The sequence below is a fragment of the Sphaeramia orbicularis genome, chromosome 5, assembly GCF_902148855.1.
Source record: "Sphaeramia orbicularis chromosome 5, fSphaOr1.1, whole genome shotgun sequence".
NCBI lineage: Eukaryota > Metazoa > Chordata > Actinopteri > Kurtiformes > Apogonidae > Sphaeramia > Sphaeramia orbicularis.
This window is the reverse complement of record NC_043961.1, coordinates 48,306,679-48,325,568: the sequence shown is the minus strand read 5'-3', so window position 1 is coordinate 48,325,568 and position 18,890 is coordinate 48,306,679. Positions and strand designations below refer to the sequence as shown.

At 35.3% G+C, this 18,890-nt stretch overlaps 1 protein-coding gene across 3 annotated transcripts in view; it reads right to left on the bottom strand.

Annotated features, from left to right (window-relative positions):
• tox2 (TOX high mobility group box family member 2) overlaps positions 1-18,890 on the bottom strand; it is a 127,757-nt gene that overhangs the window by 13,127 nt on the left and 95,740 nt on the right. For 2 of the 3 annotated variants that reach the window (XR_003935419.1, XM_030133940.1), the window contains exons 5-6: positions 13,128-13,400; positions 9,065-9,295 (exon numbers count right to left, since the gene is read on the bottom strand). Coding sequence is in view for 2 of the 3 variants with exons in the window: in XM_030133940.1 (XP_029989800.1) it covers positions 9,065-9,295; positions 13,128-13,400 (504 nt within the window). In the remaining variant the exon portion in view is untranslated. The remainder of the gene's footprint in view (positions 1-9,064; positions 9,296-13,127; positions 13,401-18,890) is intronic. The other variant, XM_030133941.1, reaches the window with a different exon arrangement.

Here is an 18,890-nt window from a genome sequence, read left to right as displayed (position 1 = left end):
CATTTCTTTCAAAGAGGTGGGGTAGAATAACCATTAAGCATTCATGTGTCGCCAAATGCACATAGGCTGGCAGCTGCTAACACATACCGTCAATAAACAAACACACATACACACGGAACGGCAAACAAATGGGGATGAGGACGGATACAATCTCTTGCTCAAACAGCTGATGTTTATCCTCTCACTCATCCCTGTTTACAATGTTATTATTATTCCTCTTTCATTTTATATTTTAAGACATTCTCAGTGCAAGTGCAGATTCAATTAGTAGATGCAGAATCCAAATTTAATACATAATACATTGATTTTACCAATAAAATAAGATATTCCCCATTATGAAAAGAATCGCAGTTTTTAAGAAAAGTGACAACCTTACCCGATACCCCTTAAATATTGATAGAGTCATAGCTGCCTCTTTAATGAACCCCAAACTACTCCCAGCAGCTTTAATTTCAAATTAATTTAACACAGCTAATGATTCGCGCAACGACGGATACTTTTAAATAAATTACCATGCCTAAGGATGTCTAATTATTCCAAAGTGAGTGGATTCATTAGCAATTTAAGCCGTCAGAGGCTGCAGGTCAGTATGAATTAAAAATAACAAAGCTGCAAGGGGAGAGCATATGCCTCCATCGTAATCCTGACACAGAGGTGTCCCGCCTGAATTAGCCCCTAATTGTACCTTAATGAAATGTTCTTGTTTGATAACCAGTTAATTACAGGAGACAATAACTCCGCACCCTGCTGACACTGAAAGGAGTGATTACCCCTACGACCGAAAGACGACTGGTGAGACGAGGAGGAGGAGGAGGAGGAAACAAATGTGAAATAAAAAAAGAGGAGAGAGATGGGATGAGGAGGGTGAAAAGGAAGAGAGTAGCAAAGGAGACAAACCTAAGCTTTAACACAAGTGACAAATTAAAAGAAAAAAAACCTGTCTGTAAAAAGCAGAAAGAAAGGACAAAGAAACAGATGCTTACTAAAAAAGTTGGCCTATATGAGAAGTTTCATATCAAAACAAGGCATTTAAACAAAGTGACAGTGTTCTTTTCTTTCTATCTTTGACCTTTCACTCTTACACAACTCCAGCAGACTCAATTAAAGGAAACTAAGGTCTCTCCTCCTTTCTACCCAACCCATTATCACAGTTCCTCCCCAACGCTGCAAATACTGAAAATTGATCTTAATCTTAAAAAACAAAAACAAGAAAAATGTTCTTTTGTGTTTCTGGGGCAGCTTTAACATGTAGTCACCTTGAGGAATAACACAGCGCAAATACCGCATTGATCTTGCACTATAAAGCAAATGCCTGTGGGAATTAAAAAAAAAAAACGCTGTATAGCATGCAAGCTCTGAAAACATCTTAATAAAAAAGAAAATATGAACATAAACATGAATAAAAAAAACAAGGCTTTGTTCTACCAAACTCAAGGGTGGCACGGGAGAATACACAGTAACACAAGCAAAGCAGGGAAAAATGTGTACTGAAGTAAAAAAGAAAAAAGAAAGAAGAACACAAGTCACAACAATGGTTCTGATCGTTTCTTCACAAAAAAAAGAAAAAAAGAAAAGAAAAAAAAGTCGCCTATAAAACCTTCAGTGCATTTATGTGAATTTTGCTCCATGTTTGAGGAGCCTTGCAGGTAATTGGAAACAGGGCACATGTTCTAATTAAAACAAAGCTCAAAGCTGTGTGTAGGGTACGGGTTATGTTTACATTCTGGTTCTCCTGCATGGCTCCACAGGGTCTGACTGACATTATAGAATACACCTCATCAGTCCTATGCGCATGATGTAACAGAGTTGGAAAATAGAGGGACAACGCGCTATTACATCAACAGAATGAAGACAACAGAGAAATATATAAGTAACTGTTTAGCCTTTGATTATATTTACAGTTAGAGTTTATTTAGTGGTTGGTCACACAGTGTAATGCACTGATCGTTTGCCTCAATCTCATCAGTAAGGAAGAATAAATGAAATAATTTGATATTTTAGAATTTTTCATTTATTACATACAGTAGACAGTAGACCAGCCATATGACTTAAAACAAATGAACAACTTCATAGTCACCAATTAATCTGAAGGTAGTTGTAAATATCTGTATAATAAATGAATGGAGTTCATGTGTTAGTTTCTAAACTGCAGTTTCAAAGTCTGCAGTTTCTACTTTTGAGTCAAAACTACAGGAGCCCCAGGGGTCATGGGTAAGCTAATGCTAAATGCTAGCTCACTCATGTTAAATTAAACTTCATCAAGCACTGACAGAGTGATTTTATGATCTTGTAAGCATTACTTATTCACGACAACTGAACAAATTCTCAAGCTATGATTCAGAGGACAAGACAAGGGAGCTGTCAATCATAGCCCAGCATGGCCTAAAGTGTTATTATTGAACTAATAATTTAAGATGGACTCAGAATTTACTGGAGAATCTATGAAACCAGAATGACTCCTGGAAAAAAATATTAACTTTATGTTTTTCTAGATAATTCCAATAAAATGTAAATCTATGGATGCATGCTGCTCTAGTGGCCATCAGTGGTATTACACATGGACAAACTGTACATCTGGATCTGCTTCAGTTTGACTCTTGGATTGGTCCAATGGTTTGCAAATTCAGAGCAAAGACACAGCAATCGGCCTGATCAAAATCAAGGTGTACGAGTATATCTGCATCAGATATTAATCAGTATTGCAAAAAGATACCCCCAAAACCATTCCCAAAATGTTTCCTTGGCCATCTTATTACTAGATCTTGCAATCCTCCAAATTTGAAGAAAATCGGATAAAAACTGATAAAATGGCAACCCTTAAGCGTAAAAAAATGTGCACAATTTCATTGTTATAAGAGAGCAAAATTATTGTACATAATGTTTTGTACCACAATAAATAATTACTACTCAACTCCTGTGTCTTTTTTATTCCAAAATACACACATCACATTGCTTTTCATTTATTGATCATTTTGGTTGAACACCTGTTTGATTATCAATTCTTATTTTCAGTTTTAAGACAATTAACCATTTTGTTCTGAAAACCCTTCTTTTACAGCCCTTTAATTGTAATAATAGAATGGGAACCTGTTATTTAAGTATTATTATGACTAAATATGCACAACTAGACAGATTTTGGTATGCTCCCTGGCTGCAGAAAATTTGGTAACAATGTGGCAAATGAATGTTTACGTCGAACCGCATGTTTTCAATGGTGCATTGTTCACCAAAATTCATGTAGTGTCCGTACACCAATATACTTCCATCAATAATATGGCGTATATGCCTGATAGATATATTGTTATAACTTGTTCACAAATGTTTATTTACTCCTGTACCAGGAAGACTTAGTTACAGATTTAACACAGATGCGACCATGTGCTAAACCAGATTTCCATTCCAATCTTGTTGAGTCCGTACACCAAGTAGTGTCCGTACACCATATCAAAATATGTGGGTCTAATTTTATTGTTTCTGTCAATATATGGAATTTTTCAGCACGCATGCTTTGGACACGACATCTACACAATAAACAATGCATGATTATCCTGAGTGCTGAAACATTTGTATATCTTTGTAGGCATTAAATATGGAGGCTATTAGGCTGGAGTGTCTGTACACCCAATAATTTCTGATTTGACAGGGGCAAGCCTGCAAAATTTTTAGTAAACACCATAATACAAAAATATTTGGACTTTAAAAGAGAAATATCAGACAAATAAAATGGCCTGTCTGATTTTTTGATAGAGCATTATTATTTTTTATCTATATGTGCACCCTTTCTGGTACCTTTGATTGTGATCAGGCCAAATTCATAGTGAAGTCACATTAGTTTCTTTGAGTTTTGTCTGCAGTGAAACCATGTAGTTGTAGTTTACACAAACTGCATGGTGGACAACACCAACATGACAAAACACACAACCCCAACACACAAAAAAATCACTTTTAACAAGTCTGGTGGAAAAATATTGAATGGTTTTCCAGTTCCTCTTTGAAACAAAAGGGTTTTTCTCACTGCGGCTCACACTGTTTTGCAACATGTTTATTGTGCATATTAACCCATAAATTCACCATGTTTTTTCCTCTATTTTTAGCATTTCTTAAGTAATTTACCACCATTTATTCTAATATTATGCTGTGTATTTTGCATTTTTAAGTCAAAATTCTGTATTTTCCTATATTTAATTCACTGATCATGTAGATGTTCATTAAAGCTTAGATTAAAATTGAGGGTTATTATGTCAGAAACAAAGAAAACTGAAGAGAAAGTGACTTTTCCTGCAAAGTATATCATTAACTGAACATAAAAAAAGCATCTCCAACCTCCATTGATAAAACTCCATGGGTTTTACTGTTGAATCAATGTTGAAGAAGATGATGGTATTTCCATGTTCACTAAGGAGCCTTTGAACGTCCAAATGGGTCATATCTGATGACCAAGAAAAGATGACAAACTGTATTTTACACTAATTATTTACATGTATTGATTATCATTTTGGTCTCTGGTGGATGTTTGGGTCTTTATGGGTTAATATTGCAGTTAGGGATGTAACGATATGAACATTTCATATCACGGTTATTGTGACCAAAATTATCACGGTTATCATTATTATCGCGGTATTGTTGAAATTTTGCTCAAAATGTTCAGAAAGTACTAATACACATACTGAAATAATTTAACCAAGTTGTATTAAAAAAACAACAACAAAAAAACCCAAATAAAATAATTGGCACAATGTACCTTCTGTTGCAGAAACATTCAAATATTAACCCTTAGTGGTCTGAGCCTATTTTGTCCGTTTTTCAGTCCTTTTGATTTTGCCTTTATATACTATATAAACAAATGTTTACTATACCCATGTTTGTTTGTTTGTTTTTTTCAGCACAACTTCATCTATATCATCTGTCTATTATTTTTTCACTTTAACCTACAATAAAAACACAAACGGACAGAAAACACAAAAAAAAAAATATAAACTCCGATTTGAAAAATGTATATAATTTATTGCATAAATAACACACAGATGCTAAACAAACCTTTTCAAAGACTTTAAAAGTGAATACTGGTTCCAAATATTACGTATATAAAATTAAAATTGTAATAAATTAAAACTATACTCAAATATTTGACATAAAAGCAGATCTTTACATAGATCTTTCCCCTAAAAGTGTGGTAATCAAACACGGTTATCATGATAATTAGAATTTAAACGGTAATACTAACCGTCTGCAATTTTACCGCCGTTTATCGTTATACTGGTAATCATTACATCCCTAACTGCAGTAACGATGAAAATACAATTTACTGTACAGCACTAGTACATGAAAATATTGCAATTTATGCATGTATGACTGCAAACCTGTTTAAACCTTGTTACCTAAGATCTTACCTGTGTTTACCAAGATGCTCTGTTTTGGTTAAAAAAAGGTTAAATAAGAACAAACCAGCAGATGTAAATGTTGTGGTGACTGAACAGGCTACACACTGTAAATGTATGGCTTTCATGTTTATTTGTTTGTTGTGCTGGAAGAAGTGACAGTGACAGTCACTGAGAATAATTAGAGCAATCACAGTGTTATTGCCCAGACAAGGTACTACATTTCATTCCATAATGACATCATTACCTCAAGTTAATTATGTATCTTTCAAGGTGACATGTTTGATTAAACACACTAATGCACAAACAAATAAAAAAATTAGCTGTGGAAAGGCTCAATAAATGGGGCAGATTTTTAATGGTAAACTGCCCTTTTGTTGGTTTCGTCTCTGTTTCCAGGTAATACTGTGAAGGACGAACGCATTTAGGAGAAAAAAAAGAGAAAGAATCTACAGTAGAGCAGGCGAAAGTAAAAAAGAAGCCAGGACATGAAGGGTTAAGAAGCACAAACAATAACATTTCAGGAGCAGATGTCCTTGAGGCAAAACCAAGGACAAGGCAATTGCTAATCTTGTATTCCCAGCATGATCAAATCACCAGGCAACAGATATAAATAAAAGGACAGGAAATGAGGAATTCACATTCAAGGGTGTCAGTGGCGAAATGAAGATTCATGGTGAAGAGCCCAGGTGAAGGCGGCAAAAATTAACTGCAAATAAAAGGGACAGACGGCCTCCAAAGTCCAGTGAATAAAGTAGGTTTGGTGGGAGAAAAACACACACATGCTAGATAGGGGTGTAGTCGACGGTGGCTGGGGCTGAGGAGAATGGGCTGCACTTTGTCATGGAGACAGGTGCTTTTATTTGACACCCAATAGGCTGCACCCTGACTGGATATTCTAAAATATGAGTCTGCGCATGATCATCAGACTGTCTCGTTTTCCATTCATTTCACACCATCATTTGTTACCTCAAACACATAAAAACCCTTTGACTTTGTCTGTTGGTGTGAAATGCTAAAATGAAATACCAAATGTTGCCGCCGTTCCGTATGAACAGGTAGGGCTGTAATAAAAATTAAATTGACTTTGGCGAATATAAATATCTACACTGATGATAGCAGGGAAATTTGTGCTTCTTCCTGGGGACTTTCATTGCATTAAGATCATACATTTGTGCCAGTTTGTAATAGAATGTCAGTGTGCATCTACTTTACAGAAATATATTCAATTAAACAGACTCCAGTCTCACAGGAGAAATATCTAATTTCACATGAGATTTAAAGCTTTCATATCATACTTTTATTGTTGGGTAAGTCCTTGTTTTGATCACATGTGACATTTTGTTGTTGCCAACTAAAATACACAATACGAATAAAACAATATTTGCATATGATATCACGCATAGTGAACCTGGCATTTTTACCTTGTGGGCTGGTGAAGGAGCTATCGTTTCAGCTCATTTCTGTCAGTGTGTGTGAACAACCACTAGTATAACTCACAAATCCATCGAAGTTAAGGAAACTTGGTCTATATCCTAATCAAGTAAAAGCCTGATGCATTTAATTGAAAAATTTGTCATAATTTGCCCCTCTCTTGAATGTGTTTTACTGATGTCAACATTTACAGCCTAGTTCACACAGGTATTTTCTAAAATGAAATTTTTTCTACTTATATTTTCATCCATAAGAAGAAATACTTTGAAATTAGATAATTGAAAACAGACCTTTTGGGAAACTTTTCTTCGTATGGACAAGGAATGTATCATCAAGAGCACTGGCAGTGGCTATATTTACCTAAAATGTCCACAAAAATTGCAAAAAAGGTAAACAAATAAATTGTGAATTTGTAGAAAATAAACCTGGCTGTTGTCAGAAGGTGGTGCTATAGGCTATATTTGTTACACATGGCTTTAAAAAGTAATAGCAGAACGAGTAGATGAACAATTATGACTGTTTACTATAAGTTTTCATGGATGAGACCAAGGAGTAATTTATTGTCATCATTCTATACTACCTATTATTACAACCACCTGTTTTTTTCTTGCTTTATATTAATATTGGGAAAGACGTCGTAGATCAGGTATGTTATGATACATTACAATTTATTACCCTAACCCCACGAAGGGGAGGCAAGGGATATGGTTTTTGATTCGGTTTGTTTGTTTCTTTGTTTGTTAACACTCTAGCAGCAAAACTACTGCTTGAATTCATACCAAACTGGGTTTATAGATTGCCAGTGACCCAGAATAGATCTGATTACATTTTGGGAACAGTAGGTCAAAGTTTCAATTTTCTACGAATTTTTTCAGTCTTTTTCCCCCATTTATTTATCATGGGGGAAAATCAATTTCCTTTTACATATTTGAAGGTTTTTCAAAAAAGGAACACAATAATTACTTTCCCTGGTAACTAATTACATATATGAAGGAGTAATTCTGTTACTAATTCAATTACTTTTTTGGAAAGTAACTAGTAAATATAACTAATTACTTTTTTAAAAAGTAATTTGCCCAACACTGCATATATAGAGACATTTGATATGCTGTCATCAGCACACGCATAGAGATGATGACATCAGCTGGATGGATGCCAAAATAAGCTACAATATGTGCGAGGGGCGGGGTTTGTTGTGCCTGGCACCACTTCCATACACCAAGTACAATATATCAACATAGGTTAAAATTAAAGATCACTGTATCGATGTCACCCTGAAATATGAACTGAATTGGAAGCTTTAGAAAACAAGTGGAACCAGGCATAACAAACCCCGCCCCTCACATGTATTTCGCCCATTATAAGTAAAAAGGAAGATTTTAAAAAATCATAAAAAATTTAAACTTTGACCTACCTTTCCCAAAATGTAATGACATCTATTCTGGGTCACTGGGCAATCTATAAACCCAATTTGGTATGAATTGAACTAATAGTTTTGCTGCTAAAGTGTTAACAAACAAAGAAACAAACAAACCGAACCAAAAACATTAACCCTTGCCTTTCCTTAACAAAGGACAATGTGAATTATATGCATTTTGAAAGAAAAAACTCTGAGTAATGCTGTCGGATGCTAATAATGTTGCTGAATAATGTTGTCAGACAGTGGTGCTATGGGCTATACATGTTACACATGTCTATAAAAACAGAGAAACAGAAGACGAGACTTCTACTGCTGTTTACCATCTAAAATGAATCACTGTACGCTTCCTGTTATGATGACTATGTATTTCTGTGCTTTATGGAAATATTGAGAAAGACAGTGTAGGTCAGCCAAGCATGTCACATTAGATCAAAAAAAGTCTCCACATTTCTCCATGCGCATTAATTATTTTGTGAGAAGGGCATATATTTTAAACATTTGCATTCATTTTTTTGAATTTATTCATTGGAAATCTTATGTTTCTGTTTCTATAATGTTTTTCAGTTTGTTTGTTTTTTCAATTCAAAAGCCTAGATGTTAAATAAGGAGAGAGATTTATTTAAAACAAATGTAGAAAAACTAAAAAAAAAAGAAAAAAATACATTGTACTGTATGTGTAGACTGCACATAAGTTTGCCAAAATAAGTCGAATGCAAAGTAGCATTTAGTTAATACCAGCCTTTAGCTGCTTCCACGAGTTACATAGTCTGTCTCACACAAGCCCTGGATCCTGACATTCTGAGTGTTCATACAGATAACATTAATCTCCTACCTGTTTCTGCTCCTCTCCCAGCCCGTCCCACATTGAAGCTACGATCTTGGATACATCTCCGAAGGTGGCGTTGGGGTTCTGTCCCTTAATGGCTGCCTGCGTGTCTCTGAAGAACAAGGCGTAGGCTGACACAGGCTTTGTAGGCTCATTGGGATCCTTCTTCTTCTTCTTTTTTTGGGGTTTGGGTTTGGGCTTCATCATCTCTGAAGACGGTCGCTTCTCACCCGCGATCTGGAAAAATTGAGAAAAAAAAACCATAGCTTTTTGACTCTGCAGGAAAAAAATATATATATTCACACTCTACACAGAACTGTTCATTAGGTGAATAATTGGAACAGTTCTAACACTGAATTCAGGTGATGCATGTAAACAGCATTAAATCCATAACCAAATTGACATGTTTGGATTAATTTCTTCCTAAATTTTTTATTATTCTGCAACACCAATTAACCCATAAAGACCCAAACAGCCACCGTCGACCAAAACCTTCTACTGATCTAAAATGTTTAATAACTGTTGTTCAATTAATCCTATCAATACATGTAAATAATTGGTTTAAAATACAGTTTGTCATCTCTTCATGGTCATCAGATATAACCCATTTGGACGTTCAGAGGCTCCGTAGTGAACATGGAAACATTGTCACCTTCTACAGCATTGATTCACCAGTAAAACCCATGTAGTTTGATAAATGACAGTGGATGGAGACATTTATTTTATATTCAGTTATTGATTTCTTTGCTGAAAAAGCCACTTTTTCTTCAGTTTTCTCTGTTTCTGATAAAATAACCCTGAACTTTAGTCTGAGTATTTATGAACATCTACATGATCAGTAAATTAATATATAAAAAATACCAGATTTTCACTGAAAAAATGCAAAATACAAAGGATAATATTATAATAAATGGTGATAAATCACTTAAGAAAGGTTAAATAGCGGGAAAAAAATCATTTGGAAAACACCATAAAAGCAGCACCAGGTCTTTACGGGTTAATTTTCCCCTGGGATTAATACAGTATTCTGATGTTTGATATTAGAGCCAGTGTTTGACCATGTTTTATTGACAGTTGCATTCTTTTTTTCTTCCTTACTTGGTCAAAACTAACATCTGTTAGTGGAATTTATCAAACATTTTCAAATCTTTATTTTCCAGTTGTTCAGTAAGTCATAAATTCTAACTTTTCATGCCAGCGGTGAAAAGAATACTAAATCGCCTGCTGTATCTGCTCTAGCTTTGATGTGGTCTCAAAATGAACTGGAGAGAGCAAATGGAATTACTTACTGATAGCAGAGATGGTAATCATTTTTATTCACACACACAGTGAGGAGCACAGCAGCAACGTATATGTGGGGATTTTTTTTTTATTTTTTTAACTAAAGGATCCCCTTCTTGTTACACTTTATCACTGCGAGCTACCATTAACATACACCGATGAATCTGAAATATTGTGGATGTGACAGATTCAATTATGCACTCATTCACATTCCCCCCTGATAAAAACCACAGTGGGCAATTTATCAAAGCAGTTTTACGGATTTACATCAAGCAAATGAATATAAACAAGTGTCCTTCTCCTCTCATTTGAAGGGATGAGTGATGCAAATGAACTGAGCGGTGCGACTGGGTAACATGCAGCTCACATGTGAAAACCTCAACATCGGTAAGATCTGTTCACCACAATGCATCTCTAATCACTTTTAAATGTAATACGGTTAATCTGACATTTAATTTCTCATGTCAGTCATCTGTGACGACTAGCGAACAACAAAAAGCAAAACACCACACACATGGTGGTAATGGATTGTAAGTGAATCGCAGCAGTTTGGAATTAAATACAAGTGCAAAATTATCTGTGAATGGTGTTTTTGGTTTTAAGTGCACATCTTGGAATAAATAAAGTGGGAAATGTATGATATTAGAATTAAAGAAATGCCAGTTTCCACTGAAATTTGGTGATAAATTATCTCAAAGCAATTTCCCCTTCAAATGTGACACCAGAGAATTCATTATGCCATTAAATAGACAAAGAGGAAAAGAGGGTCCCTTAAGAAAAACACCAGCCAAACGTACATTCAAAAAGAAGCATGTCTATCTCTGCATTCCTTAATTCTACATTTAACCCTTTATGGGGCAAGTGACTATTTTTGATCACTTCCACATGCATTACAATACACTGACAGGAACAGTTAAATTAAGGACGGTGACTCAACAATCTCAGGATAAATGTGGTCTACAGGGTCTGTAAGGTCCACCTCTGCATGAACAATGAGTGTACCTGCTTTGTTAGGTACCATGAAGTAATGGTACTAATGTAAGGAATGATGTTCAAAGGGAGAATGTGGATGTGGATAGTGTCTGGATCGGCACTTATGCTGTTCGAATGTTCTAAAAGTGATGTTCTTTTCACCTTACATGTGATTTTCTTGTATTTTTATATATACTTCTTGATTTTTTTTTTTTTTTGGCTACTTACGAGTAAGAAACCAAATATGGTAACTTCACTGACATTGATTTTCTACATAATAATACAATTTTTTGAATAATTTCACAAAAGTAATACATTCTTATAATGTCCTCCAATAACACATAAGGTTGAAATTTTGAACTTCAGAGTATTTCTATGAGTGCCATATAAAGGGTTAACATGTGAACCAAATGGCCATATTCATCCTCCACTACTACTGCTACTACTTCTACAGGGTGTATAAAAAAACAAAACAAAACTATACATTTGGAAAAATTACCCCCAGTTCTGCATTTGATGTTTTTTTGGAATTTTCTTTTATGGATGTTTGTAGGTAGGGGATTGGTGGATATTCGTCCAAATTTACAAACCCAGGTTTTCATGCATGAGTGAGCAGGGGCAAATTGCGCAATGCAAGTTAAAACTGGTTTTACAAAGTAGTGGTGGGATTTAAAGCCAATCAAAGGTCATGGGAGGGGACAATGGGCATGCATCTTGTTTTCCGCAAAATTGCCAGATTACAGCATTAACACTTTGGCCACCATGTTAGTTTCATTTCTTTACCCATGGCAGCCGTTCCTGCCTTTCAAAGATAATTCAGCATATTTAGGTGTGGAAATGTCGCTGAGGACAGGCCAAGTTAGGGTTAGGGTTAGGGTTACCCTTTTGTGGAAAACAGGATGCATGCCCATTGTGCCCTCCCATGACCTTTGATTGGAATTAAATCCCACCGCTACTTTGCGCAAACCATCTGGAAGGAAATCTGTCTCATCAGACTTTGAATTATAAAAGCCATTGAATTTCCAGCGCTAAATTTTTATTTGCACTGAAATTAAGTGTCTGAATTTTTATTTGTACTGGAATTAAGTATCTGAATTTTTTTTGTGCACTGAAATTAAGTATCTGAATTTTTTTTGGACTGAAATTAAGTATCTGAATTTTTATTTGCACTGAAAATAAGTATGTGAATTTTTTTGCACTGAAATTAAGTATCTGAATTTTTTTTTTTTTTTGCACTGAAATTAAGTATCTGAATTCTTTGTCTCTCAACTTTACTATGTTCATATATTTAGAATAAAAAAATTCAGAAGCAAAAAATTCTGATGCAAAAAATTCAGAAGCAAGAAATTCAGATGGAAAAAATTCGGATCACACATCCGGGACACCAAGGATAAGCAATGATTCTGCCGCAAGTGAAACTGACAGCCAACCAATCAAGTTATGTTAGGTTGGTCATGTGACACCGAAATTATTTAGATACTTAATTTCAGCGCAAAAAAAATCATTGCTAGAAATTCAGTGGCTTTTATAATTCAAAATCTGATGAGACAGATTTACTTCCATAAAACCAGTTTTGACTTGGATTGCGCAATTTGCCCCTGCTCACTCACGCATGAAAACCTGGGTCTGTAAATTTGGACAAATATCCACCAATCCCCTACTTACCAACATCCATAAAAGAAAATTCCAGAAATTATCAAATGTGAAACTGGGGGTAATTTTTCCAAATGTATATATTTTTTTGATACACCCTGTACTACGACTACGAGTACTACTACTGCTAAAAGCCAGAGAAGCATCGCCACAGCAGCAGTACCTTCGCATGAGGATCAGTCTCCTCTTCCTGATTGGAGCTTGAGGGGGAGGGTGTGGCCGATTTACTTCCGGGAGGTGAGGGGGAGCCATGAGGCAGTGCGCTCCGGCTGACCTGAGGGTTTAGCTGGGACAGTGCGCTCATGGGGTTGGGCAGTATCGGAGGTGAGCTGTTTATCATTGGGTGGTTACGGGCGGGATCATAATGAGCGCCGTCTGGGTGCTGGTGACGGTGTTGCTGTTGGTGGTGGTGGTGGTGAAAAGCCATCTCCTGCATCTGGGATGAGAGAAGAACACCAGCTTTTACATTTACTTATCTTCTCCTCCAGAAATAAAAGTTTGCCAATTAGCCAAATATGCAAAAGTTTATCAGTGGAGATGACGCTTCTCAATTTTTGTGTCGGACAAAATGAGAAAAAATATCAAATATAACTAGAGGTGCAGTGTAATGAGGGAAATAATGTCTGCAGGAATTAAAAAAAAAAATACACAGACATCAAAAACCCTCAAATGAGGCTGGTGGTTACAAAGCTCCTCTTCCTATTGGACAGGGTTTTACATTATTTTTAGATTTGTGGCCTTGGTTAACTGCTATCTGTTATTCAGCAGTGACCTTCATGTTCCTATTACTGTGAAGGAAATTATCTTGGGGTGGGGTGGGGGGGAGCAAACAGTAAGCTGAGTAAACAGATATCTAACAAAACTGATTCCACTATAATACCTCCCAGCTTCAACTAATGACAAAACTTCACTTCACACACCGACGTCCTCATTCAAGGCAGCAACAATCATCAGCGTTCACCACGACAGGCTTTCTCTGCTGTCGGTTTGTGTTTGTTTTTCAAACTGATCTTTGCTGGAAAACTCTTCACCCAAATTCTGACTTCAGCTATGGTAGTTGCCATGTTCTTATTATCATTTCACTAAAATTAGAGGTCGGAATCACAGAGTAACTCAATATATAATAGAATCACCACAGATAGACAGATTAATTGGCTTAATCTAAATTGGCAGAAATGGGCACTGATAGCATAGGTTGTGCTTCTAAACTGGAAATACTGACTTTGAGGGAAATAGTAGCTGAGAAAATTCAGTGTCAAAATATTTTCAGGAACGGGAGGGAATAATATTGGGGATTCTGTACCGAGGTTATAAAGTTTTGGATTTTTCATTATAGTTTAGTTTTATTTAGTTTTGACATTATTTTCTCTAATTCAGTTTTAATTTGTATTTAGAGCAGGTTTGCCAGTTTTTATTAGTTTAAATTTTTTTGTAAATGCTTAGTTTTAGTTTAGTTTTAGTATTAATTTTAGTTTTGTCGTATCTTTTATCTTCTTCACCATCATATTCAAATAAATCCCAGACAGGACTCTGCTTTCTCCCAACTTCAGTCTCCATTTTTCCAGGTAGAGTGGGGACAAGAAGACGACTGTAAACGACAAGTGACGAGAAGAGACGGACCGTGAAAAGTCATATGGGGCTGTTGGCTAAAATTGCTTGCTCAATCAATTTTGTATCAATCCGACATTGACAAAGACAAAAACGAAGGGAATTTCATCCATAATTTTTATACGTTTTAGTTAGTTTTGTAAGCACACAATACAGTTTCAGTTAGTTTTTGTTTTTTCTTTTAATTATAGTTTTTATTTATTTCAGTTAACGAAAATGTTTTTTCAATTTTAGTTTTCGTCATTTTGTTAGTTTTCGTTAGCGATAATAATCTTGTTCTGTACTCGAAACCATTATTATTGTGTGAAAATCCACTATTGGTCGACTTGTAACTATCACAGCACATTGCACGCTATAACAATGGTATCACAATACAGAGATTCTGTGATACTTGATATACTGGGATGTAATCATTTACAATACATTGAAATGTCTGTGTGACTGAAGAAGAAAAAGCAGAAATTATGTAAACATTAGAGATATGCATGAATAATCCATGAGGCAATTAGTCAGAACAGTAAGCACAGTTGACATCTTTTTTAAGAGTCGGCTCATTTTTATTTGTGGTGGGAGGAGATTTATGTTTTACATCTTAGAATTAATGTTTATGGCTCTGTTTCTGCTTTAGTTTATCATATGCGGAGTACAGTACGAGTATGTATTGTAAAAACTTGTGGTTCTTTGTTAGTCTTTTTTTCTTAATTGTTTTTATTTTGTTTTGATTGCATGTGTTAACACTTATATCAACTCATTTGCTTGATTATTCAACCTCAAAAAGTAATAAACTGCCCATCACTGGTATATATCCACTGTATTATGAAGTTTCACAGAGTTGGATGAACTGAAATGAAACAAAGTCATTGCTTAGTGTCTCTATTAACACACACTGACCTCAAAATGTGCGCCATAATTCCAAAACTAGCATATTTACGAAGGAAATCCATTTAAATCAACTATTAGTTTTAAAAAGTACATTGAGATACACACAGACTTATCAGAAAAGTCCCTCACTATAATATTTGATTGGATATATTTAAAATTTCATATATTTGGTTTTGATTACAGCATTCACCTATGCATCGTTCTAGTAAGTTTATGCAACATTTGTTTCCATATTTTTTTGGACACATAACATTGTTGAACTTAGACTTGACTGACTAAAGCAGGGGTGTCAAACTCATGTCAGTTCAGGGGCCACATTCAACCTAATATAATCTAAAGTGGGCCGGACCAGAAAAATAATACAAATAATAAGATAAGAACATATAAATAATATCAACTCTAAAGTTTTCTCTATATTTTTGAGTGAAAAAAGTACAGGTTCCATAATGAAAATCTTTACATCTACGAACTGTACTTGAACATAACATGAACAAATATGAACAACCTGAAAATTCTTAAGAAAAATAAGTGCAATTTTAACATTACACCTTAGTTTATAATTTATATATAATAACCTGTAAATAATGGCAACTCCAAGCTTTTCTCTTTGTTTTATCGCAATAAAAAAACATCAAATTATGAACATATTTACATTTACAAACTATCCAAATGAAAAAGATGTAAATAACCTAAAAAACAAACAAACAAACAAACAAGAGAACTAAGTGAAATTTTAACAATATTACATCTTAGTTCATTATTTATACACGTGCATCACAATTTACAGATTCCAGTGGATCTACAAATAGTTAGTAAGAGGCAGAATATTGGTACAATTCCACATACCTCTATTAAGACATTTCAGGTTATTCACATTTTTTGTCTATAAATATCAACATTTTTGTGTCATTTTACTTTTTTTTTTTACACTAATACAAAGAAGAAATTTTGTGGTTTTCATTATTTATAGGTTATTATGATAGTATTTTATTGGTCTGACCCACTTCAGATTGAATTGACCTAAAATGATTCTAACATCCTTAATATCTTCGGTGTAATTTTTGCATTTCACAAATTCATTCCAGGGGCCAGATTGGACCCTTTGGCGGGCCAGTTATGGCCCCCGGGCCGTATGTTTGACACCTGTGGACTAAAGCAATCCCGTTTCATAACACTGCCCCCACAGGCTTATACTGTAGGCACTAGGCATGATGGGTAATCACTTCATCCACCTCTTTTCTCTGGGTCAATCTGGACTCATCAGACCACATGACCTTTTTCCATTGAAACACAGTCCAATCTTTATGCTCTCTATCAAACTAATGATTATGTAAGAAATGAGAATCTACTCACTGCATTAGAGTTAAATAACATAGTAACCACTGCAGCAATCATCCAATGGACCGATCTGAACTAAGTTAAATCCAAGTGGTGACTTTTTTTTGGCCAGGCTGTGTACCTTATATACTATATTTATGTATATTTTGTGATACTTTGTTTTCCTGTATTGACATTTTGTCCAACCCCTGCCCATATAATTATTAAAGCAGCTGCTTCATTATAGTTAAATATATGTTAAATGAGGCATGGCTTCTGCAGGCTATTGACAATCACTACTATTGATTATCAGTACAAATTGAAACAAGCTTGGTGCCAGTGGGGTCCTTGAGGAACAGTGGCCTGATGGGGGTTAGGGCAGACCTTAGATCAAGCTTTGGAAAATCCCATTTTGAGAAGCCACATGGTCTTAGCACCTCGCAAAGCAGTTTTTGAGTCAATTATATTGATCAATAAGCCTGTCAACCCCCTGCAGATACATTATACTCACTACGTCACTGTAAAGAGGAAAATGTTACTTACTGCCATGTTGCGCACCACTTTATGCAACACCTGGGTCCGCAAATAGGAACAAAAGTGGTCCTCACAGTCGGAAAAATAACCCCCATACGAAGGACAACCCTTTAGAATGATTACAGACTCTCACAAAGTTCAGCTCTTAGCAGTCTAAAAGGATCTTCAATAATAACTACATCAAAAGCTTTTCTCCAAGATTCATCAGGACAGAACACAAGCGCGGACCAAAGGATGCTTATAATGCAGGCATAAATGGGAATGTTTGGCAATTTACAGATCAGAAAGTGATGAACTAGCATTTGTTAGCTCTTTTAAACATTCATGAGTTAAATAATACATTACACATTAGTGCAGTGCTAAAAAGATCAAATTGAAAGGGCCCGAGCATATGAGGTCTTGATAAACACGAGTAGAGGTTCAGAGATGAAGGCTCGGCTCTCTAATCATAATTGGTCCCAGTAGATTGCTGGAATAAAAATGCACAACAAAGTAATGTACGAGCTCTGGCCTGCCTGCTTTGAAAACTCATAATATTCACACGACATTAGATTCAGTGTTTGCCTCAGCAGCTGCTCACAAAAGGCAGCCACGAACAAAGACATTCTTTTTGCATTTCAAATAACCAAACTCTAACCTCCCCCATCCACGACAATCTCCAACTTCCAGTGGTAATTTAACACACCATCACTACCACTTCTTAAAACATGAGGGAAACAGCTTCGGCAAAATACGCAGTTAAACAAAAAAAAAAAAAAAGGAGAAAGTGAAAGAGAAGGAAATAGAAATCCATTAATTTTCCATTTTTCATGGGCTTGCTCTTTAAGGGTCCTCAAACCAAGAAGCATTGAAAAACCAATTAATCAAACATGGATGGCCTATCATAGCTATAGCAGACATATTACCATAGCAACAGCCTCCCGGCAAAATTGTCACCCTTTAATCGGAGCCACACCATGTTTAATATAAACAAGAAGGAGACATGCACAGCAGAGGTTCACCAGGGGAAGGCGACGAGGCACCGTGGATACAACTGCTGACCACGAAACAGAAATAAAATAACAGTAATCCCTCACTTTGACTGATGGAGACGTTCAAGACATACATAAATATACATTCCCGTTCTCATTCTGAGTCACTAATTTAAAGCCTTTTGAAAATGGCATCAGCATTTTTTTTTTATACAATGAGTTATTTTTCAGATTTTCAGATTCATTTTAATCCATAAAGACTCAGTATGACTTTTGTGTCAGTTCCCAAATTAATTTTTCTCTCTATTTAACCTTTCTTAAAGGATTTATCACCATTTATTGTAATATTATCCTCTGTATTTAGTGAATTTTCATTGAAAATCAAGTATTTGCTTATATTTAATTTACTGATCATGTAGATGTTCATAAAAGCTCAGATTAAAGTTGAAGGTTATTATATCAGAAATACAGAAAACTGAAGAAAAACTGACATTTTCAGCACAGATATCATTAACTGAACATAAAACAAGTGCCTTCATCCACTGACATTTATTAAACTCCATGGGTTTTACTGGTGAATCAATGTTGTTGAAGATGACGTTCACTTCACTATG